The 23,675-nt window shown below is 49.1% G+C and overlaps 3 protein-coding genes across 3 annotated transcripts; 1 reads left to right on the top strand and 2 right to left on the bottom strand.

Annotated features, from left to right (window-relative positions):
- Positions 1 to 4,412: 4,412 nt before the first annotated feature.
- Positions 4,413 to 6,650, bottom strand: LOC128422591 (interferon-induced protein with tetratricopeptide repeats 5-like). The gene has a single exon (XM_053406752.1). It carries the CDS (start codon positions 6,438 to 6,440, stop codon positions 5,154 to 5,156), a length of 1,287 nt encoding a protein of 428 aa, XP_053262727.1. The 5' UTR covers positions 6,441 to 6,650; the 3' UTR covers positions 4,413 to 5,153.
- A 3,638-nt stretch (positions 6,651 to 10,288) lies between these two features.
- ATP6V1FNB (ATP6V1F neighbor) lies at positions 10,289 to 16,323 on the bottom strand. Its single transcript, XM_053405968.1, has 2 exons — positions 15,782 to 16,323; positions 10,289 to 10,455 (listed from the first exon to the last, which is right to left on the bottom strand). Exons 1-2 carry the CDS (start codon positions 16,242 to 16,244, stop codon positions 10,346 to 10,348), a joined length of 573 nt encoding a protein of 190 aa, XP_053261943.1. The 5' UTR covers positions 16,245 to 16,323; the 3' UTR covers positions 10,289 to 10,345.
- A 1,872-nt stretch (positions 16,324 to 18,195) lies between these two features.
- Positions 18,196 to 23,612, top strand: ATP6V1F (ATPase H+ transporting V1 subunit F). Its single transcript, XM_053405969.1, has 2 exons — positions 18,196 to 18,409; positions 22,433 to 23,612. Exons 1-2 carry the CDS (start codon positions 18,252 to 18,254, stop codon positions 22,632 to 22,634), a joined length of 360 nt encoding a protein of 119 aa, XP_053261944.1. The 5' UTR covers positions 18,196 to 18,251; the 3' UTR covers positions 22,635 to 23,612.
- The last annotated feature ends 63 nt before the right edge of the window (positions 23,613 to 23,675 follow it).

Here is a 23,675-nt window from a genome sequence, read left to right as displayed (position 1 = left end):
AAACATGCAGAAGCTAAAATACCGAAACACATTAAAAGCGCCACGATTTTCCCGCACGTGGTAGTCTGGTAAGAAAGTGAGGGTATTTGGGGGGCAATGAAATAGGATGAGATAAAGAAAAAAAAGATGTTTAAAGTGATTACACACAAAAAAAAAGAACCCTGAAGGGACAGAAATTCCAAAAAAAGATTCTTATGTAACTGAAGCAGCCAGGATTCATTACACCCAGAAATGGAAAGATGAAGGTGTGTGGGGGGGAGAGGCACTGATGCAGAATAGGATGTCCCTATTTTTATCAGAAGAATGTTGGCAGGTCTGTGTTTGTCACCTGCTCCTCACGAGGGGCTGGCACGTAGCCACTGCTTCACTTCATAAGAACATCCAAAGATCTGTCTGGTTGCAGGATCAGGCCCAAAGTGGGGAGCTCACAAGCAGGGCAGGAGCAGGAGAACCCCCACTTTCCTCGTGTCTCAAACCCCTACCTCGTGGAAGTGTCAAGTTGGAGGGGACCCGAGGGTCATCTAGTCCAACCCCTGCAACTAAACCATACATGACAGGTGTCTGCCCTTGCGGGGTGACAAAACTCTCCTTTGCTGGAAGAAAAACAACTTTGTGAGCAGAGAGCCCTTTCTCTTGTGACTTTCCTCTTATAAGTTTCAGTTTCCATTTCCCCCGGAACGTATTTGCATTTCTCAAGCACCCTCTGCAGTCCTTGCACAGAAGCTGCAACATCCCAGCTATGGCCAGGCTGACTCTGGGGGGAAAGACCATCCTTCCTTGGCGGAAGCCTTAGAAATGGTCCTGGGGGAAGGCAGAACGAAGGAAGCCAGCGTCCGCTTCTCCGAATCCTGCTTCTGTTCGGTTGGGAGGGAGCGTGTCTGTTCTCTGAGCCACCAGGTCCCAATTCCAGATTATTTCCTACTTCTCAGACTGCGGAGAGAGCCAAGCAGGGCCTGGGGGTTCCTCTGCCTGACGTAACTGGAAGCCTTTTTCGGACCGTTCAAAGAACTATTATAATATGACAAATTTGAAAGCAGGATTTGAACAACAGAAAGAATCAGAGATTATTGTGTTATGATTTGGATACAAGAGTGAAGACAGGGGGCAGCAATGGGGAGGTAGGGAAAACATCACAGAAAATGGAAGGGGAAGTTGATAATATGTTATTATTAGTACAGTGATACCTCGGGTTACGGGACGTAGGTGGCGCTGTGGGTTAAATCCCTGAGCCTAGGACTTGCCGATCAGAAGGTCGGTGGTTCAAATCCCCGCGACGGGGTGAGCTCCTGTTGCTCAGTCCCTGCTCCTGCCAACCTAGCAGTTCAAAAGCACATCAAAGTGCAAGTAGATAAATAGGTACTGCTCCGGCGGGAAGGTAAACGGCGTTTCCGTGCGCTGCTCTGGTCCGCCAGAAGCGACTTAGTCATGCTGGCCACATGACCCGGAAGCTGTACGCCGGCTCCCTCGGCCAATAAAGCAAGATGAGTGCCACTACCCCAGAGTCGGCCAGGACTGGACCTAATGGTCAGGGGTCCCTTTACCTTTAACTTGTGTTACAAACGCTTCAGGTTACAGACGCTTCAGGTTACAGACTCTGCTAACCCAGAAATAGTACCTCGGGTTAAGAACTTTGCTTCAGGATGAGAACAGAAATCGTGCGGCAGTGACACAGCGGCAGCAGGAGGCCCTATTAGCTAATGTGGTGCTTCAGGTTAAGAACAGTTTCAGGTTAAGAACGGACCTCCAGAACGAATTAAGTTCTTAACCTGAGGTACCACTGTGTTGAAGAAAAAAATGGTTATGTAACTTTATTTGGAATTTGTGGGAGTTTCATGAAATATATTCCAAAAAATAAAAATGAAAAATAAAACCACTTTTGACTTTTGAGTTGCGGTGATGGACTCTCCTTCCTTGGAGGTTTTTAAGCAGAGGTTGGCTGGCCCTCTGTCAAGGATTCTTTAGCTGAGATTCCTGCAATGCAGCCGGGGGTTGGACTGGATTACCCTCCAGGTCCCTTCTGACTCTTAAGATTCTACGATTCTAAGCATCTGAGTTGGCTTGGTTATAGCAGGGGCTGGAAAAAGTACAGCGAAGGCGCCGCCTGCTTGGTATCAAGTGGCAGGGAGTTCCACAGTCCCCTGTAACAGGGCCAATTCCACCTACTGAAGCGGTCAAATGGGCTCCGATAGGTTTGGGCGACCGTATAGGCAAACGTGCATCAATGGCTGTTCCAGAAGAAGACTGCTGGCTGGGGGGCAGTTTCCTGGAAAAGCCCCCCTTTCCTAAAGGTTAGGTTCTGTAGCCTTCTTAGACTTGACCGACTGGTGGTGTCTGCGTTGCTCCCGGGAGGGAGAAAGGAAGTCAAATGTCACCGAGGTTGATTCAGAGAAAGAGTTTATTCTGCTCTCTGGATAGCAGAAGGCACTTGCGTGGTCAGTTCACAGCAAGTCCAAAGAAATGAGAAATTTCATGCAGTATATATATCCTCCAGGCACCCTCTCCCCCCTTCCCCAGGAATCCAACCACGTCAGCTTATACACGTAAGTTGACATCCATGACCATAAACAGATATTCCTGTTCCGGTACTCTTGACCATAAAAGGTTGTCCCTGTTCCTATACTCTTATCTTGGGGCAGGAGGTCACCAACTCTAAGAACATTCCTGGCACCGTTTCTGGGTCTCTTGTCAGACTTGACAAGGCCTGTGTGTCTTTTTGTGGTCAGGATGTAAGATAAGACCCAGACGTGCCATCCCTGCTCCACGGAACTGGCAAGGCCATCCATTGCAGTCACAGACTGATAAAGGAGAGGGCTTTGAGCACTTGGTTTATACAGCTGGCTTTCTGTTTATACATTGACTCAAGAGCTCAAGTTAATGCATTTTAGAAATGCTCCCTTGGAGGAGGAAAAATGTGGATTTTGGGTCCCGTTTCAGACTGACTGCACAGAAACCCATTCCTTCAGTTCCAAGCTGCCCTCCATCCTGCAGTTTCCTGGTCTACAAACCCAGGTGAGATGAGAGGAACCACGAGGAACAGGGTGGTCCTCAACTTGGAATTTAAAATCTGGCCAGCGGGTCGGGAGCCTCCCTCACCAGCTCCCCCCTGCCCAAATTCATCCTCCCGCCTGATCCCTCTGGAGATTCCAGCATCCTTCGCCTGCTGTCCTGTCAAAGGCACAGGAGCCCTGTCAGAATATTACTTGTCAGTCTCCCTCCCTCACACTTTCAAGGCACCTCTGGGAGCTTATTTCATCCTTGAAAGAGAAAGGAATGCAAAACAGCACCCTCCCCGCTTGAGATTGTGGGATGTGATCCAGGAGAGGCAGTCAAGTACAATATTCCTTGTAATTCTAGAGAAGACATGCCAAGGGATGTTTGGTCCAACCAGTTGAAACTTCCTGTTCCTTCCTTTTGCATGTGATAGAAGGTGGGTGTGGCCTCACCTGTCCAGGTAACAAAAGGACGAGTCACGCAGCACGCCTCCCTCTTTTTGACTTCCTTCTTCGTTTGACCAGTTTTTAGCTAGGACTGCGGAAGCGCTGGGATTATTCCCCCATATGGGGTAGATCCACATGTACATATTTGTAACCAAATCTGCCTTCAGGAATCCAACTGTGAACCGATGTGAGTAAACTTCTCTTATTGACTTTGAATAAGTTTATGGCGTCTTTATTCTTTTAAGAGGAATTCAAGGGCATTTACCAGGAACGTACAATCTTAGACAGACTGAATTGTATAATAGTGAGAGGCTTACACGAGCCTGCAACCAGCTATCAGCTGTGCATGTAAAAAGGGGGATGTAACTCTGCTAAGTAAAGGAACTTGCTATTGCAAGTTAGGAAGGATATTAATAAACAATATTTCATCTCCTGCCACCCTGAACGTTCCCAAAATCATCCGGCACTGCACGGCTCCGCTGAAGGTTTCCTGGTTCTCTTGAACAAGCCTTGCTGAAATCTGCGGGTGCAGAGCAAGACGACGGCAGGCTTGAGACTGGCGCTGGGAAACTTGCCAAAGCATGGCTCTCTTCCCAAGTTCTTGTTTGTGTTTGTTGTGCAGCTGAGACACGGAAGAGTCTCAGCCACGCACCACCTGTGGCATTTCGACCCCTGAAGTATGTTTTATGAATGCCCAGCTCACTTCTGCAATTAGTTGGAAGGGACCCAAAAGCTAATCTATTTCAACCCCCGGCAATTCTTACTTGGCTTTAAACTGTTTGCAATATTGTGCAATGCCATCTTTTGATATATTAATAACTTGAAAGGTTGCAACCCGCCCTGGGACCTTAGGGTGACGGGCAAGGAATATGTGGTTACCATAATCTTAATACTGTTACGTGGCACCCAAATCTCTGAGCGGAGCGATATCCCAGGGCTCAGTTTCCTTGGAACAGGCAACAGTGGAGACCGTGGTGTCTTTAGGGTATATGGTTTATTTGCAGAACATATATACAACCTGAGCCCTGGATGGAGGGGCTCGCAGACTTAACACCCCCAAAGGTCTTGCTTCTTCCATACTGACAGCCTTGGAATCAAGAGCAAAACAAACTGATCATTGCACTGTACAGCCTTTGTCTAACTTGGAGTTTCCCAAACTTGAGTCTCCAGCTGCTTTTGGACTACAACTCCCACCATCCTTGACCACTGGTCCTTCTAGCTAGTGATGATGGGAGTTTTGTAGTCTGGAGGGGGAAAAGATTGGGAAACCCATGTCTATTCAAGAGAAGGAATGGCAGTACTTACTGTGGCAACTACAGCCATTATTCCACAAAGAAACTTGCTCCTTGGTTCAGCAATGGAATCCTCCATTGGATTTTAACCCTTGCAGGATCCAGGACTAAAAATAGTAGTAGTAGTAGTAATAATAATAATAATAATAATAATAATAATAATAATAATAATAGTAATAATAAAAGCAATGCCACTTCTAGAAACAATCACATTTTTTGCAGATAAACACAACTGGAAGCTTTTTTTTTCTCCTTTAGTGCGGGGAGGGGACTGCAACGAAACTTCATGGAAACCAGCTTTTCCCCAGCAAAAACTTCTGGAGGGTCCAGGGGCTCAGAGGGTGCAGGAAGAGCCTCTTCCCAAACTGGAAGGAAAGAGCCACAACCCCCTGCCTCTCTGCGAGTGTGTGTGTGTGGAGGTCCTTCACTGCTGGGCCCTGCCGGTCCCTCGCCCCCTTCGCCCTGATCCGTCCTGTTGACTTGTAACCTGAAGCCCTGTTTCTTTAAGGAAGCTGTAGACAGCGCTCACTTGGTCCATTTCTCCGTCTTCCCTGAACATCCTCGCCAGCTTCTTCAGGCGAATTTCCAGCTGCTTCCTCTCAAGGGAGTGGTCTCCGGGGATCCTGGCAGCCGCCTGGTACATCTCTAGGGCCCGGCTCTTCATCCCCTTCTTGTGGAGAAGGAAGTCCCCCCAGTGTAGGTAGATGGACTGCTGGCATCTCTTGCTGGCTCCCGGGAGATCCTCCATCAGGTTCAGGTAGATCTCTTCCTCGTAAGCTGGTGACCTCTTGCCGTAAGCTTTTGCCAGCTTCAACTGGGTGAAGATGGAGAAAGGATCCATCTCCAGAGAGCGCTTGAAGCTCTCAATGGCAGCCTCAACGGCTTCTTCTCCCAAGTCACCCGGAGAATGCTCCAACTGCTGCAGGTAGCACATGCCAAGGTCGTAGTGTGGGAGATGGTAGCCAGGATCTAGGGCGATGGCCTTCTTCAGAATGGAAATGGTCCGGGGAAGGGATTGCTTCTTGTACAGCTTGGAGACGATTCGGAGGACTTCGGGGTTCACGCTCTCCCGGGCAACATCGTCTGCAAGGAAGAGCGCTCTTTCCGTGTCCACCTCCTTAAGGGTCTGAGCCAAATAAGCTTTGGCTTCGTAGTTCTGCGGCTGGCGAGCGACGACTTCTTCCAGCAACTTCTGGGCTTCTTCCCGTTGTTCGGCAGTCCAGGAATGAGTCCAGGAGGCATAAACGGAGATGGCCAGTCCGGCCTGGAACTCCTCGTTGGACTCTTCCGCCTCCAGCGCCTTCCGGAAACATTCTGCGGCCTCGTCCCCGTTCCGGAAGCCCCCGGCCAGGAGGGACCAGCCTTTCTGAGAATGGATTTCAGGGATCATCGCAGAGTAGGCCTCTGGGCTGGCCAAGGACCGGCAGATGTCGTGGATGCGTCCCAGGTAGAGGTCCACCATGTCGTAATTGACCAGGTGGTAGTAGACCCAGGCGTAGTTGCCGTAGGTCACCAGGGCCTGGCGGGAGAAGTTGGAGGGGTGGTCCCGCCTCACAGCCCCCTCTGCTTCCCGGAGGCTGTCCAGGGCCTCCTCGTAGTTCCCCTGGAAGTCCTGGAGATAGGCCCTCATGGCCAGGTAGGCGCCTCGGTTGCGGTGCGGGGTGTGCTGGGCCTGCGGGGCCAGGGTCTGCAGGATGTGCAAGGCATCCATTTTGTCCTTGATCTCGAAGTCCCAGGTGAAGTGGCACTGCAAGCTCTCCAGCTTCGATCTCAGAGGTCGGCTGCAGAGGGAAGAGGCAGGCAGGGAGGGAGAGAGGTCGAGAAAGGGTGAGGGACACTCTTGAGAGGATATACAGTCGTACCTCAGCTCCCGAACGCCTTGGGAGTAGAACGTTTTGGCTCCCGAACGACTGAAAACGGGAAGTGAGTGTTCCGGTTTTCCAATGTTCTTCCTGCTGCCAATCAGAAGCCGCACTTTGATAGTCGAATGTTTTGGATGTCAAAAAGACTTCCGGAACGGATTCTGTTCCAAGGTACGACTATACAGTGGTACCTCGGGTTAAGTACTTAATTCGTTCCGGAGGTCTGTTCTTAACCTGAAACTGTTCTTAACCTGAAGCACCACTGTAGCTAATGGGGCCTCCTGCTGGCACTGCGCTGCCACTGCACAATTTCTGTTCTCATCCTGAAGCAAAGTTCTTAACCCAAGGTACTATTTCTGGGTTAGCAGAGCCTGTAACCTGAAGCGTATGTAACCCAAGGTACCACTGTATAATGGATTGGGGGAATATGTTTAAAAGTACCTTTAAAAAACAAACAAACCTTTTTCTTGGGGATAATTTAGAGGGAAATCCCCAGGTGTCTAAAAAAAGGCTATTTATGTATGCTACTACTGCTGCTACTGTGTTTTGCTAGCCCCAGAATGGAAACTGAGTGAGGTCCCAACCATAGAAGAATGGAAACTTGAACTGATGGAATATGCGCAGCTTGCAGATTTGACATACAGAATAAGAGAGCAAGAAGCATGTATGTTTAAAGATGGCTGGAAAATGTTTACTGGTTATATGGGTGAAAGTTGTATACATTTAAAAACACCGGCAGCCTTAAGACAAATTCAACAGTGCAAATAAGTTTTGATGGTGTAACAATGGAATACGGAATGGTTTAGGTCATTTACAATATGCAGGGATGTATGGTAGGCAAAATGAACCACGGAAAGAGAGGAAGGGAAGTCAATGATTTGAGGTTGTTTAAATGAATATCCTGAAATGTAAATTAGAAAAATCTAATAAAACTATAAATAAATAAAAAGAGAGAAAGGGTGAAGGGGTGCTGCGGGTAGGAGTTCTTTGCCCAAAAGGGCCCAGAAGATTTAGGATTTAGACTTGGTTGTCACTGGAATGTGGCCTCTTGCCAAAAAAGGAAGGGTCACACCTGTTGCCCCGCCCACTTTTACCTATAGGCCACACCCACTTTGCATCGAGGCCCTGCCCACTTTTATCCCTAGGCCCCGCCCACACGAGCAGGTGCTTGCTCCTACTCCCTAGATTTGGCCAAAGAGTGTCAGAATAACAGCTCCGTCGGTAGAGCAGGAGACTCTTGATCTCCGGGTTGTGGGTTTGAGCCCCACCTGGGGTAAAAGATCCCTGCACTGCAAGGGGCTGGACTAGATGACCCATGGGTCCCTTCCAACTCTACAGTTCCACGATCCTATCTCCAGCCCTACCTGCAGATGCCATCAGGGGACCACAGGATTTGAGAGTTGCAAGGGACCCCGAGGGTCAACTAGTCCAGCCCCGAGATCTTCTGCATGCAAAGCCCAGGAATCCGAGGAAAACAAAAGTCCTTTGGAGGTTTTTAAGCAGAGGTTGGATGGCCACCTGCCAGGGATTCTTTAGCTGAGATTCCTGCCTTGCAGGGGGTTGGACTAGATGACTCTGGGTGTCCCTTCCAACTCCACAACTCCATGATCTCCAGTGCCAGAGGCAGCCTGCCTCTAAGACTGTGCGCACACCATCCTTCAAAGCACATTGAAAGTGCGCACGCACTGCCAGAACCCTGGGAACTGAAGGATGCTTGGAAATGCCGCTCTGATGTGTAAACTGCAGTTAACAGGATTCTTTTTGGGTGGGGGGGGGGTGCTTCAGGGAAACATTCCTGGGGGTTCTTTTCCTCAGTACAGTGGTACCTCGGGTTAAGTACTTAATTCGTTCCGGAGGTCTGTTCTTAACCTGAAACTGTTCTTAACCTGAAGCACCACTTTAGCTAATGGGGCCTCCTGCTGCTGCTGCACCGCCGGAGCCCAATTTCTGTTCTCATCCTGAAGCAAAGTTCTTAACCCGAGGTACTATTTCTGGGTTAGCGGAGTCTGTAACCTGAAGCGTATGTAACCCGAGGTACCACTGCACTGTGAATGTGGTACACCACGAGGTGCATGGCCCCGCATATGCTTAAGACAGCCCCTGTCATCTAGTCCAGCCCTGAAATCTTCTACATGCCAAGCAGGTGCTCTAACCACTGAGCCACAGCTGCCGCTCTCCTGATGTCCCGGGACTCCCGCTCCCGTTGCCCTTGCCCTTGGCCATGCTGTTACAAGATGCTACTGGACAATTTTTTAATTTTGGGGGGAAGGATTCTGCAGACCATCACGGCTACCTACCTGAATCCTTCTATGATGTATTTATGATGTTTTGGGGGGTGATCTTGGGCTACAGGGTGGGCAATTTCAAAAGTCTATATAAGGACCTGTGCACTATTGTTCAGGGTTCCTGTGTGCAGTGAGAGGGGTACCCTGTTTCAACAGATTAATAAAGATCAGGCTTACTAGCTGCTTTGCTTCTCAAATATACTCTGGTTGGTCTCTGTTATTCCCGTCTACCGATAGAAAACCAGCATAAGGACTCTATACGGGCTCTTGGATACCCCATGCTATGGTGTCCAAACTTTTTTCAAAGAGGGCCAGATTTGATGAATTGAAGGGCTGTGAGGGCCGACAAAAGTCGTTGACCTTTCTTTAGGATTTAAGTTGTTGAGGTTCTTTTAGGCTTTTACCCCAGGAAATAAACTGTCACAGGGGCCGGGCCAGATTAAACCGACTTGCAGGCCAAATTAGGCCCCCAAAATGGACTTTGGACATGCCTGCGAAGGGAAAAGGAGCAGGTTTTTTTGTATAACGCCTATGCATTAATTTTATCATTTCACCTTGTTTTGAGTCTTTTCATTTTCTCATTAACAATCAAGTGGCGTGTAAATTTTATGGAACAAATACATTTTTTAAAAGTGTTCATCCTACAATGGGTGGGGAAACCCAGCCAGATGGGCAGGGTATAAGAAGAAGAAGAAGAAGAAGAAGAAGAAGAAGAAGAAGAAGAAGAAGAAGAAGAAGAAGAGTTTGGACTTGATATCCCGCCTTTCACTCCCCTTCAGGAGTCTCAAAGCAGCTAACATTCTCCTTTCCCTTCCTCCCCCACAACAAACACTCTGTGAGGTGAGTGGGGCTGAGAGACTTCAGAGAAGTGTGACTGGCCCAAGGTCACCCAGCAGCTGCATGTGGAGGAGCGGGGAATCGAACGTGGTTCACCAGATTACGAGTCCACTGCTCTTAACCACTACACCACGCTGGCTATAAGAAATAAAATGATTGTTTATTATTATTATTATTATGAATGCAATGAAAATAATGGATCCTACCCGACCAGCCATCAACACAGGTGTCTATGGTGTTAAAGATACTCAGCAGTTTGCAACTCTTAACACCCAATCTGGCTTTTTTTAAAAAAAAAAAACACCCTCTGGGTTTGATCTCAAGCGCTTACGTTGAATAAACCTGGTATCTTGCGCTCAGGCTGAAGTGAACAATTGCTCTTCCACAAGCTGCACTAAGCTCCGCCCTCTTCCCACAGAACCCACAGGCTCCGCCCTCTGCCCCGCCCCGAACCCCATAGGCTCCTCCCCCAGCCATATCAATCAAGGTGGCCCTTGGCCCTGGCCGTTCTCCCTAGTGTTTGGAAGTCAAGGAAGGAAATCAAAGGAAGGCACCAGAGAAGGAGACTCGAGTGATAAAACATGTAGAGCTTTGTTTGCAAGCGCGAAGCCGGGGGAGCAGGCAGGTCTCGCTCAGAGGGCCACGTCGCGCGGGTGGAGCAGGGAGAAGGCGCCGTTCTTGCGGAAGAAGCTGTCGATGCGGCACTTGGGGGTGGGGGCGACGTGGCTGGTGGCCAGTTTCCCTGGGGAGACAAAAATGGGTCAGGGTGAAGAACAGCAGAGCCACCTGCAGGATCAGGCCAGAGAGTGGTCCACCTACTCTAGTGTCATATAATAATAATAATAATAATAATAATAATAATAATAATAATAAAAAAAAACTTTAGCAACTTAACTTCAAATACAATTTACATCCAGCATTTCTATAAGCCAAATAAGCGTTCCTTAAGGCTTCCTTCCCAGTTTTCCCAGTAGTGATGTATGGAAGTGAGAGCTGGACCATCAAGAAGGCTGATTGCCGAAGAATTGATGCTTTTGAATTCTGGTGCTGGAGGAGACTCTTGAGAGTCCCGTGGACTGCAAGAAGATCAAATCTATCCATTCTGACGGAAATCAGCCCTGAGTTCTCACTGGAAGGACAGATCATGAAGCTGAGGCTCCAAGACTTTGGCCACCTCATGAGAAGAGAAGACTCCCTGGAAAAGACCTGATGTTGGGAAAGATGGAGGGCACAAGGAGAAGGGGACAACAGAGGACGAGATGGTTGGACAGTGTTCTCGAAGCTACCAACATGAGTTTGACCAAACTGCGGGAGGCAGTGGAAGACAGGAGTGCCTGGCGTGCTCTGGTCCAGGGGGTCACGAAGAGTCGGACACGACTAAACGACTAAACAACAACAAGGCTTCCTTCTTTGTGCAGCACTCTTGGTCAAACCAACAGTGCCCTTTAGCAGTGCGTGGCTTGCCGGCTCAGTTTACGTTGACAGAGACAACATCCTGCAAGGACTCAATGAGATTTTCGTAAGCCGTCAGGGAGGAATCTAGTGATAAATTGTTTATTACAATTGATCTTAACTTAATTGCAGTTTGCCTGTGTGCTCAAGACATCGATTCCATAAAACATATTTTGCTGCACTGTGTGAAATATGAGCAGGACAGGGCTGAACTGATATTACCCCTGCTGGTACCTTTCCTGGGAAAATCAGAGGCTCACTATGTCAGGTTCCTATTGGAAGACTGGACAAACTCCAGAACATTAGCAGTGGCGAAGTTTTTATCGATGGTTGCAAGAACCAATGATCCCTATATTCTGGAAAAAATGCTTGTTTAACCTGGAGGTGGGCTGTATGATTTATGTATTGCTTTGTAACAATTTGTTGGGTCTCTGGACTGTAATAAAGATTGATGATGAGTTGACACCCCCCTTGCAAAATAAAACGACTTCCCAGCCTTACCTCTCGGGTATCTTTCTATGCCCCCCCCCTTGTTCTGCTGCACTGTATGGTGAAATCTACACCCATATTTAAAAAAAAAATGCTGCAAAAATGCTTTAAAAAAAACCCACGTTTCGAAAAATACATTAAATTTGGCATAGCTCGCCGCCGCCATCCGATGTCACATTCGTGTATTGCACTTTGCAACGCATTTAAAACGTTTCATTTGCAGCTGTAAGTCCTGCCCAACTAAATCTAATACGTATTTCCTCTAACGCATCTCTTGTCATTTTCAATCCGCTGCTCATAATTCAAATCCTGCCCGCGATTTCACTTGGTTATGGTTCTTTCCCAGATATTCTGAGAAGGGTTTCCACTCTTCAACGCAGAGTTTGCCGTTTTGATTTCTCCTTTCCGGCGTCCGCCAATTCTGCAGAGCCTATTAGTTTTGCATGACATTCCTCTTTAGTCTGGTCTTCTTCTTCCCGCCAATTCTGTGTCTATAGGATTCTGGCGGCTGTTGTTGCGTACATAAATAGTTTGATCATATTTTTTGGTACGTTTGTCCCCAATATCCCCAGAATAAAAGTTTCAGGCTTTTGGAGAATTGCTAATTTTAACATCTCAGCACCCAGTGTCAGGAGTTAAGCCTACACTCGAGTAAGACCCTGGCAGAGACACATGCCCGACTGACATGTTCCCTCCCTCCTGGTCGATCGTTTGGGAGCTTCAAAAGCTTTCTTCACTTCCGAACATCACAGCGACCGATGCCAACAGACATCGGCACACTTAGGAATCCGCAGAGTCTTTGCAGCTTTTCATGACAGACCTCAGCAACTCAGCATTTTGGCTAATCTACTTTATTTACATATAAACACACACAGAGCACTGCAACATGGCTCCCTCTCTCTCTAGCATCAGACAGCAAAGAGAAAAAGAACAAAGGACAATAGTCCCACTTCACAGAACGCAGTAACACAAACATCCTGTCTCCGTGACTTCCCACTCTGTGGAGTCAAAACATATACCGTCATGTGATAGACAAAAATCCCATGACTGCAATCATGGAGCAGGAATTCTAACACCCAGCTCCCACAGAGGCTGACGAGATGCCCCCCAAAGAAAACCTGCAAACAGGATTTGAGCACAAGAGCAACTCTCCCTTCCTGCAGTGTCCAGCAGTTCAGAAGCTGTGTAGGCAGAGCATGGTCTGTTAGAATTCCTGCTCCATGATTGCAGTCATGGGATTGTTGTCTTTCACCTGATGGTATATGTTTTGACTCCACAGAGGGGGAAGTGGCGGAGAACAGCCGAGAACAGCACTGGCCTTTTTTGCTGCTGCATCACACTGTTGGCTCATGTTCAGTTTGTGGTCCACCAAGACCTCTAGATCTTTTTCTCGTGTACTGCTAGTGAGCTGGGTGTCCCCCATCCTATATTTGTGCATCTGGTTCTTCCAGCCTAACTGCAGAACCTGGCATTTGTCCCTATGGATCGGTCCCGCTTTGGCCAAACCCAGCTGTAGCCAACTGCTCTCCTGATGTTCTTCTGTCCTTTCCCGTCCGCCCTGCCAGGTTCTCTGGAACCTGGTTCTCCAGGTTCTCTAGAATAGCATTGGCCTTTTTTGCTGCTGCATCACGCTGTGGACTCATGTTCAGCTTGAGGTCCTCTAAGACCCCGAGATTTCTGTGGAGGGAGCCCAGAATAGCAACCTGACATTGCTGCGCAACCCAAATCCGATTCCCACCCACCAGCCTTTTCCGGGGGGGGACGGGGACCCAGGACTCCCTTCCTCTCCTAGCAGCTGTAAGGAATGATATGGTTTGAATGGACCTAAAATGGTTGGAGACCACCAACACAAAACGGATGCTGTTGATGAACTAATAACAAACTGTGTTGGTCAAAGAACCAATGGAATGTGCATGTTCTGGCCAAGTGAACAGTACACGCAAGGAAGCATAAAGACTGACTATACTACACTAGTTGCAAACAATGAGTGTTGAAACATGCCAAAAGCTACTCAGCACTAGTTCCGAGCAATGAGTGTTGTGATTTGCCAGGAACAGGCCAAAGACAAAGGACCTCTTGTTATTAAATATACCAAGAAAAAGGCCCACCAAGAACTCTGGCCAATATAAGTTTCAGGAGTGGTCCCTACTCCAAAATCAATAATCAATAACTTGTTACAGCATTAGAGAAAATAAGTTATAAAACATCTAAATTCTAAATTATCATAAGTTATAATAATTTAGAATTTAAATTTATTTTTGTGTAATGTTTGACACTTCCAGCTGATGAAGGTGAATACAAGGGCCCTGTCCTGATTTCTGATCCATAATTTGACTTCTGACTTCTGCTTAATGATTGAAACTAAGACCTTCACGTCGATCTGACTATGGACTAACATGAACTTATCTCTACTCATAAACTCTTATCTCTAATGCTGTAACGAATGATTGTGTTATACATATCCTTATGAATTTGAGTTTGTAATCTCCATCTGAGTTAGTAATCCTTGTCAGAATACATACCGGTACTTTCAAATGGATTAGTTTTTGTTACAATTGACTATTGATTTGCGAGTAGGGACCCCTTCCACTGCTGAAACTGATACTGGCCAGCATTCTTGGTTTGCTTTTTTCAAGGACGAAGGACCGCCAAGAACATGCCAAGGAGCGAGGAGTGCCAAGACTCAGAAGAGCAGCAGGAAGAGTATATAAGAAGAGACTTTTCAGACTGGTTGCGCTTTCCTAGGGTACACGGCGTCTCATATATGTTAAACAACAGATAAAAGAACCTATTTGGTCATATAACAGAGCCGAGTCCTATGCGCCAAGGTCCCTTCGGCCCCCTCGATGAAATATTTCAGGGGGTCAACCCCACCAAAGCTTTTGGACATTGCCTTTCAAATGGGTGTTTGCCACATCAAGGGATCAATTGTGCAGGGTGGGGCTTGTTAACGGAGAAAGCTGAAGGCTCCCTTGGACAAAAAACAAGGACACCAGCCAGGAATACCAGAGCAAAACAGCAGCCAGTAGGCTTGGTCTTTATTGAAGACTGTTGCAACAGGACTCCCACCTGCCACCAGGTGGAACAAGATGGAAGCCCCAAACAAAAGTGAACCCAAATTTTTATTAGCTGCTAATCCCAATGTTACAGCCTCCCCAAACTACATCACTCATACATCACTAATACATCATGAAAGGGGAGGTCTGGTGGCAGGAATCTGAGCATCCTGGACCCTGCCCCATGGTTCTCCTTGCCCTCCACCAAACACCCATCAAGTGTAACAAATAAGATATTTACATTTCCCTGTTTCCCAGCCAAGTTAATCACACCCTTTTGTCTTCATCTGGGTTTGGTATTTCTGGCATGGCTACCTGTCTGGCACTCAGGTACCAGGATGCCAGGGATTATCACTCAGGCAGAGGGGCTGCTGAGGAGCTGAGCTCACATGTCTATATAAATTTATGAAGTTTACCCAGTGAGTCAGTACATAGAGACATTTATCAGTGAATTGTTACATTTGGTATTCTGCAGCAGAGGCCTTTTGAATAGACAGGAAGAAACTGTGATGAAGTGTTTTGTGGGGACAAATCACAAAAGTGATGGTGCTGATTTTGGTAGTGGGCTGCATGTGCATGATATCTGCTGGAGGGGCAACCCCCCCCCCCAACCTATACATAAATTCCTGCAACAGCTTACCCCCCGACATTTAATTTATCCAAAAACAGCAGCATCCCTCCCGCAACCCCTTGGTTAGTGCTGTGGGTTAAACCACGGAGCCTAGGGCTTGCCGATCAGAAGGTCGGCGGTTCGAATCCCCGCGTCGGGGTGAGCTCCCGTTGCTCGGTCCCTGCTCCTGCCAATCTAGGAGTTCGAAAGCACAAAGTGCAAGTAGATAAATAGGTACCGCTCTGGCGGGAAGGTAAACAGCGTTTCCGTGCGCTGCTCCGGTTCGCCAGAAGCGGCTTAGTCATGCTGGCCACATGACCCGGAAGCTGTACGCCGGCTCCCTCAGCCATTAAAGCAAGATGAGCGCCGCAACCCCAGAGTCGTCCACGAATGGACCTAACGGTCAGGGGTCCCTTCACCTTTTAGCAGCACCCCTCCCACCCCCCCTCACTCCCACTCACCCATCTGCCAGCCATAGTTGAAGTTGGTGGTGACAGGAAAGGTATATTTGTCCTCCGGGTTCAAGAGCAGGCGCAGCTTCAGGTAGCGCTTGCGCCCTTCGTCCTCGTGCGAGATGCCCTGGTACAGGAGGTTGCGCAACTCCCGAGGCGCAGGCTTCATTTCCATCTCCAGGATCGCGGCGTCCACCCCGGTCAGGTCCCGTTCCCGCGCCAGCCCTGCGGGGGCTGCCGTGAGAGGCGGGATGGGGCGCTGGGGGGTTACGTCCAGTGGGGCGGGCTTGACAGAGGGGAGCCGTAAGGTGTTGTCTACAGCCTTCTTCCGACGCTCCCTCTGCGCCTGCTGCTTGGCCTTCACGATGGCGCCGTACTTCTGGTGCCAGCGGTAGCGCATCACAAGCTCTTTGTTGTACTCCTCCTTCCAGAAGTTCTGTTGTAGGGTGTCCATGTTCAGTGGCCGCGCCATGGCTGGCTAAGGGACCTGCGGGCAGCGCCCAGGACTGCCCTCGTTGCCACAAGCCAACTGGTCAGCCAGAGTCAGTGTGCCGGGGTGGGCATCCCTGGGGAAACCTCCTTGGGGTAGGCAGCGCCTCACAGATGCTTCAAGCAGCCCCTTGTGATGTCATGGGTCTCCCCAGCCTCCTGCCAAAGGCATTGGGGGGGCAAAGGGACCCTCAGCGGTGGCCCAGCTATGCCGCTATCTGGACAGGGATAGCCTAACTCAGGGGTAGGCAAACTAAGGCCCAGGGGCCGGATCTGACCCAATCGCCTTCTCAGTCCAGCCCGTGGATGGTCCGGGAATCAGTGTGTTTTTACATGAGTAGAATGTGTCCTTTTATTTAAAATGCATCTCTGGGTTATTTGAGGGACCTTCTGACATTCTTAAGAGTATTGTTCAGAATAGCGGTTTAGAAGACATTTGTTGTTATTGTTGTTTAGTCGTTTAGTCGTGTCCGACTCTTCGTGACCCCATGGACCAGAGCACGCCAGGCACCTCTGTCCTCCATTGCCTCCTGCAGTTTGGTCAAACTCATGCTGGTAACCTCGAAAACACTATCCAACCATCTCGTCCTCTGTCGCCCCCTTCTCCTTGTGCCCTCCATCTTTCCCAGCATCAGTGTCTTCTCCAGGGAGTCTTCTCTTCTCAGGAGGTGGCCAAAGTACTGGAGCCTCAGCTTCAGGATCTGTCCTTCCAGTGAGCACTCAGGGCTGATTTCCTTAAGAATTGATGCGTTTGATCTTCTTGCAGTCCATGGGACTCTCAAGAGTCTCCTCCTGCACCAGAATTCAAAAGCATCAATTCTTCGGCGATCAGCCTTCTTTATGGTCCAGCTCTCACTTCCATACATCACTACTGGGCACACAAGATGAATAGGTCATAGTGGAGAGTTTTGACCAAACGTGATCCACCTGGAGGAGGAACCGGCAATCCACTCCAGTATCCTTGCCAAGAAAACTCCATGGACAAAGACAATAGAAGACATACTAAGGAGGATAAAAACTCAATGAAATTCAAAACATTGACGATCAGTTGCACATCTATTCAAAACCCATTTAAAACTATTTAGTGAATTAATTCAACAAGATTTGACCCTGGTGATACATCAGAGCGAAGGAAATTCAGAGCATAGAATCTTTACATATAACTCTGTACCAAGATGTGCAGTCCTTAATTTTGAAGGTTGTCAAATTGCAAAAAGTGAAAGTCTGGACACAACAGTTGTTGAGCTTTATATATATATATATATTTGAAGCTTTTGAGCTATTTTTAAGGAATATCTCAACCAAAAAACAAACAAACAAACAAACAAACAAACACATCCGACATGGGTTGCCATAGACTCGAATTTCCTCAGACATTTAAGGCTATTTTTGAAAAATCCGCTTAGATGTTATTTCTAACCAGCGAACCCGGGAAATTCCGGACGCATGGGAGCCCTAAAATGATGAAGTGGAGCAGTGCTTTTTTCCTGTAAACATTTTGTAAATCTCTGTCTTTTGCCCATTTACTGTATTTTCCCCAATTTGAACTACAAAATGGTGATTTTCTTGAGTAAAAAATGAGAGTACCCCTAAACTTTTTTTTTTAAAGAAAAAATGCACTTAAGAGGAGAAAGGCTGCAATTAGTTCTTTGCTCTGAAGATGTGAAAAAAACTCATTCCCCAAACATTCCGGCCAAATCAAAGGCAAGAAATCAAAAAGGCGTCTAGTTAACCCGGAGTAAAAACAACCCATGTGTCCCTCTGTCATTTCTTATCTCTGTGGAAGAGGCTGCCCTTCCGCCCTTTCTCCGTAAGGCTTCTCCACCCGTCACCACGCAAGCGCCATAGGAGGGTACCGCCCCTCGCGGACACCGCGCCTGCGCCGCCCCTCCCCGCGATTTCCCCGCCCGCCGCATAAAACCTCCTTACGGCGGCTGCGCGGGGCCATTCTTCGCGGCAGCGCGCTCCTCGTCCTCGTCCGTCAGCAGCCATGGCCGGCCGGGGGAAGCTGATCGCGGTGCTGGGCGACGAGGACACCGTGACCGGGTTCCTGCTGGGCGGCGTCGGCGAGCTCGACAAGCACCGCCGCCCCAACTTCCTGGTGGTGGAGAAGGAGACGGCGCTGGCCGAGATCGAGGACGCTTTCCGGTGAGGGCCGCGGGGGGGGGGGCGCAGTTGCCGGGGAGACGGCGCGGGAGAGACCAAGGCGCCCCCAGGGACGGGGGGGGGGCGCGGGAGAGACCATTCTGCGGGCACGGGGGGGGGTCCTCTTTGTGTGTGTGTGTGTGTGTGTGTGTGTGTGTGTGTGTATATGCAAATCGGCAAGAACAGATATATGTGTGTGTGTGTATGTATATACAGTGGTACCTCGGGTTACAGACGCTTAGGTTACACACACTTCAGGTTACAGACTCCGCTAACCCAGAAATACTACCTCGGGTTAAGAACTTTGCTTCAGGATGAGAACAGAAATTGCGCGGTGGCGGCAGTGGGAGGCCCCATTAGCTAAAGTGGTGCTTCAGGTTAAGAACAGTTTCAGGTTAAGAACGGACCTCCAGAACGAATTAAGTACTTAACCCGAGGTACCACTGTATATGCAAATCTGCAAGAACAGATATATGTGCGTGTGTGTGTGTATATATATATATGATTATGTATGTGTATGTTTATATATATATATGTTTAAAAGCTCCATTATCCGCTTGTTCTCCTTCTCTGAATTTTATTGATGTTCCCCGCCTTTTTCCTCTCCTCCGAGGAGCCCCATAGGGGCATTTACGTGGCCCCCCACCCCTCATCTCATTCCCCTCCCAACAACAGCCCTGCAAGGTCGGCTGGGCTGAGAGATGCAGAGGTTGCCCGGCAAGGTCACCCACAGTGACCTTTCTTGGCTGGCTGGTGGGATTCGAACCCAGGGCCTGGTTCTCATAAATGTGGCTTGCTTCTGTCATTGTCTGTTTCCTGTTTCTTACATTTCAGATGCTCTGCCACGCAGCAGTGGCCCTTCCCAAAGCAGAAGGGGAAACAGACAGTGGGGAGGGTGGGCCCTGGGCCCTAGAGCTTGTGCACCCTAGGGTGCAAACCAACACACCCTAGGGGCACAGGGGGCGCTGTGGTCTAAACCACTGAGCCTCTTGGGCTTGCCGATCAGAAGGTCGGCGGTTCGAATCCCCGCGACGGGGTGAGCTCCCGTTGCTCTCTCCCAGCTCCTGCCCACCTAGCAGTTCGAAAGCATGTCAAAGTGCAAGTAGATAAATAGGTACCACTCTGACGGGAAGGTAAACGGCGTTTCCGTGCGCTGCTCTGGTTCGCCAGAAGCAGCTTAGTCATGCTGGCCACATGACCCAGAAGCTGTACGTACTGCTGCAATGGGAAGGTAAACGGCGTTCCCATGTGCTCTGATTTCCGTCACGGTGTCTCATTGCGCCAGAAGCGGTTTAGTCCTGCTGGCCACATGACCCGGAAAGCTGTCTGCGGACAAACGCTGGCTCCCTTGGCCTGAAAGCGAAACGAGCACCGCAACCCCATCTGAACCCAGGCCTCTGAGTGCAACCCAGCAAAAGCCGACCATATTTGCGCTCCACTGCAATTTCGTAGTACTTTCCAAGGCTTGTGTTGCAGTCATTTCAGAGCAACGTTGCCTCCTGAAGTCTGTGATTCCTGCATTGGACTGGACCAGAGGTTCCCAACCTTTTTTGACCATGCCCCACCTAAGCATCTCTAAAATCCTGATGCCCCCCACCCCATGACACATAATTCTTATTATTCGAAAAGCGAACTCCTATTCACGTGGAGGAAGCTTGAAAGGCCAGTCATTGTTGATAACTGATTCTCGAATTGCCCCTCTTAAAAATCGAATATTTATGTCCCAACCCTGCAATTCTAAGCCCCTTGGCTGCAATCTTCCTGTTGATCTTGAATGGCCGCCTTTTGTGGACATGCAGGCATGTCCAACAGGTGGATCATGCTCTAATGGTAGATCACTGGACGCTCCCCTAAAAAAAGCTCAACCACTTTGCCCTGTACCCCAAAAAGGAGGATAGATCACTGCCAGTTTTTAACTCTGTGAGTAGATTGCAGCCTCTTGGGAGTTGGCCACTCCTGGTGTACAGCAAAGGGAACAGGTGGCTTTCTTTCTCCCCCGTTCAGGCAGTGCTCTGTTTACACACAAGCACCCTGTCCCAGCCAGGCCCTTCGGATCTGGCCGCAGCCGCCCTCCACCAGCCCTCTCTGCTCCCTGGCACCCAACGAAGGACCTGCCTGCTCTTTTGTGACCTTGAGGAAGCTCCTTGCAGCGGATCCTTCTGTTGGATGTGCCCTTTGCTGACCCGGGAGGCTGGTGGCTCTGTGGCAGGCAATTTATCCAACCTTGGCCGGTGCATACGAAGCAGGGAAGCCTTACTGGATGTGGGGTGTGTAAATAGGCCCGCCAACGAAAAGTAGCAGTAAGAAAAAATAAGAAGAAATGTAATAATATCGGAATTAGCCCCATAGGTTATACACCGTACATATGAACTGTATATGTTGCACATACTGGAATAGACCTTTATGATAGCAAATAACCAGTAAATTTTTTCACAGTTGTTATCATTCAGCCTGTTGCGCTTTGTGTATTGTGACAACTGTATTTGCTTAGCAAGGACTCAATCTCCCATCAGCCCCAGCCAGTTGCTAGGGATTATGGGAGTTTTAGCACATGCAAGCAGGAGTTGTGTTGGTACTGCACCTCACAGCCCATAATCTCCCTGCCTGCCACCCTCTCTGTTCCTGAACTTGCAATGGGGCAGGGTCCACTTCTGAGATTGTCCCTCCTTCAATCCAGCGTGGCTTCTGCGCTGGTCTTGTGGAATCATAGAGTTGGAATGGAGCCTGATGGTCCTCTAACCCCCTGAAGTTGTTGTTATTGTTGCAGATTACACAATAATAATGAAATAATAATTTATTATTTATACCCCACTCATCTGCCTGCATTTCCCCAGCCACTCTGAGCAGCTTCCAGCAAAATATTGAAATACAATAATTCATCAAATATTAAAAGCTTCCCTAAACAGGGCTGCCGTCTAAAAGTCTGGTAGTTGTTTTTCTCTTTGACATCTCATGGGAGGGTGTTCCACAGGGCGGGAGCCACCACTGAGAAGGCCCTCTGCCTGGTTCCATGCAACCTCACTTCTCACAGGGAGGGAACCGCCAGAAGGCCCTCGGAGCTGGACCTCAGTGTCTGGGCAGAACGATGGGGGTGGAGATGCTCCTTCAGGTATACTGGACCAAGGCTGTTTAGGGCTTTAAAGCACCAGCACTTTGAATTGTGCTCGGAAACGTACTGGGAGCCAGTGTAGGTCTTTCAGGACCGGTGTTATGTGGTCTCGGCGGCCGCTCCTAGTCACCAGTCTGGTTGCCGCGTTCTGGATTAGTTGTAGTTTCCGGGTCACCTTCAAAGGCAGCCCCACATAGAGCGCATTGCAGTAGTCCAAGCGGGAGATAACCTGAGCATGCACCACTCTGGCGAGACAGTCTGTGGGCAGGGAGGGTCTCATCCTGCGTACCAGATGGAGCTGGTAAACAGCTGCCCTGGACACAGAATGGACCTGTGCCTCCATGGACAGATGTGAGTCCAAAATGACTCCCAGGCTGCGCACCTGGTCCTTCAGGGGCACAGTTGCCCCATTCAGGACCAGGGAGTCTTCCACACCCGCCCGCCTCCTGTCCCCCAAAAACAGTACAGTGGTACCTCGGGTTAAGAACTTAATTCATTCCGAAGGTCCGTTCTTAACCTGAAACTGTTCTTAACCTGAAGCATCACTTTAGCTAATGGAGCCTCCCACTGCTGCCGCACCCCTGGAGCACGATTTCTGTTCTCATCATGAAGGAAAATTCTTAACCCGAGGTACTATTTCTGGGTTAGTGGAGTCTGTAACTTGAAGCGTCTGTAACCCGAGGTACCACTGTACTTCTGTCTTGTCAGGATTCAACCTCAATCTGTTCGCCGCGATGCAACGCTTTGAGATATAAATGGGACAACGTTTGCCCCTTGTCTGCTGTTGCAAACGGCTCCAGGTACCAGTCACCCAGCCGGCCTGGCGGCTGTCTCCCAGTCCCCAGAGAGTACTAGGGACACCCCGTTGGGGCAGGCCAGCAGTGACCCTCTTTTGCTCTGCCCCTCCCTGTCCTCAGGAGCTTCCTGTGCCGCGACGACATTGGCATCGTCCTCATCAACCAGTACATTGCGGAGATGATCCGGCACGCCATCGACGCCCACACTAAGTCCATCCCGGCGGTTCTGGAAATCCCCTCTAAGGAGCACCCTTACGATGCCTCCAAGGACTCGATCCTGCGCCGCGCCAAGGGAATGTTCTCCGCTGAGGACCTGCGGTAGACCGGCTGCTCCTCCAGCATCAACTCTTCCATCAAGAGCCTTCCCCTCCTCTCCTGTTGCTCCAGCACATTTACCACCATTCAGACCCTTCCTCTCCCTGCCCAGGGGATGTCCCTGTGGTCCCCTACATTCCCGCTGTTTGGAATTTCTAGCTCTAGTGTGTCTGCGATATTTTGGGAGCTGGGAGGGTGGGGACAGCTGGGAGCTAATGTTGCATTTTCTGCTGCAGTGGGAGTGCTGCCACTACTTCCTTTCCCCCCCTTAGCTGGAGCTGTGTTCGAGTTCCCTTGCGGGCTGTAATTTACCAGGGAGCTTCTCCATATACTCCTGTGGCCCTTTCTCCTACCCCACAAAAGGGGGTCCCAAGGTATATTTCTCAGCAGAACGATTTGGGATCTTTTGAGGGCCCGACATTTCCTTGTCCTTCAGGACTAAAGTCCTGGTCCCTGGTTGTTGATGCAGCAATACACTTACAACCCAAATCTACACACACACACACACACACACTCCTATCTGTGAAGTGCAAACCGGTGATCTTTAATTAAACTGAAAGGCAGAACGTGCAATTCTCTGCAATTTGCGTCTCGAGGATGCATGCAGGAGAAAATGTCACGATACCTCGTCAGAGGCGGTGTCGCGCCGGGAAAAATTTCTGCCGCTTTCATTCTGCCGTCCTCTGTCAGACCTCTCTGTAGCCCTCAATTTGCACAAATATTCTCCACTGAATACCGCTTGTTTCTTGCAAAAGTCCTGCCTGAGGTGAGTCTCAGAGAGAAAATAGACACCCAGCCGTATTCTTCTGTGCTTTTCCATGTTTATGACTTGTGCTGTTTGTTTTGTTCTGAATATAAGATATATGTGATCTTTAATAATAGCTAATCGTAGTTATTATTTTTGTGATTCCTTGTGAATGAACCTGTTAAATTGAGGGGAGGAACTTAAGGAGTGGACTCAATAAAAACTGTCTGTGAATCACTATCCTTTTTTCCACGGGTATTTTTTCCTCACCCCCGTCTCCTGTCCAGAGCCAGGAATTATTTT

Source organism: Podarcis raffonei, chromosome 10 (assembly GCF_027172205.1).
Source record: "Podarcis raffonei isolate rPodRaf1 chromosome 10, rPodRaf1.pri, whole genome shotgun sequence".
NCBI lineage: Eukaryota > Metazoa > Chordata > Lepidosauria > Squamata > Lacertidae > Podarcis > Podarcis raffonei.
Note: the sequence above shows the minus strand (reverse complement) of the source record. Positions and strands in the feature narration are given on the sequence as shown.

Excerpts from the sequence above, each read along its gene's own strand:
- ATP6V1F (XM_053405969.1), top strand. The coding sequence starts at position 18,252 with ATGGCCGGCCGGGGGAAGCTGATCGCGGTGCTGGGCGACGAGGACACC. Across the intron at positions 18,410-22,432 it reads GAGATCGAGGACGCTTTCCG|GAGCTTCCTGTGCCGCGACG; the intron begins GTGAGGGCCGCG and ends CCCTGTCCTCAG.
- ATP6V1FNB (XM_053405968.1), bottom strand. The coding sequence starts at position 16,244 with ATGGCGCGGCCACTGAACATGGACACCCTACAACAGAACTTCTGGAAG. Across the intron at positions 10,456-15,781 it reads CAACTATGGCTGGCAGATGG|GGAAACTGGCCACCAGCCAC; the intron begins GTGAGTGGGAGT and ends TTGTCTCCCCAG.
- LOC128422591 (XM_053406752.1), bottom strand. The coding sequence starts at position 6,440 with ATGGATGCCTTGCACATCCTGCAGACCCTGGCCCCGCAGGCCCAGCAC.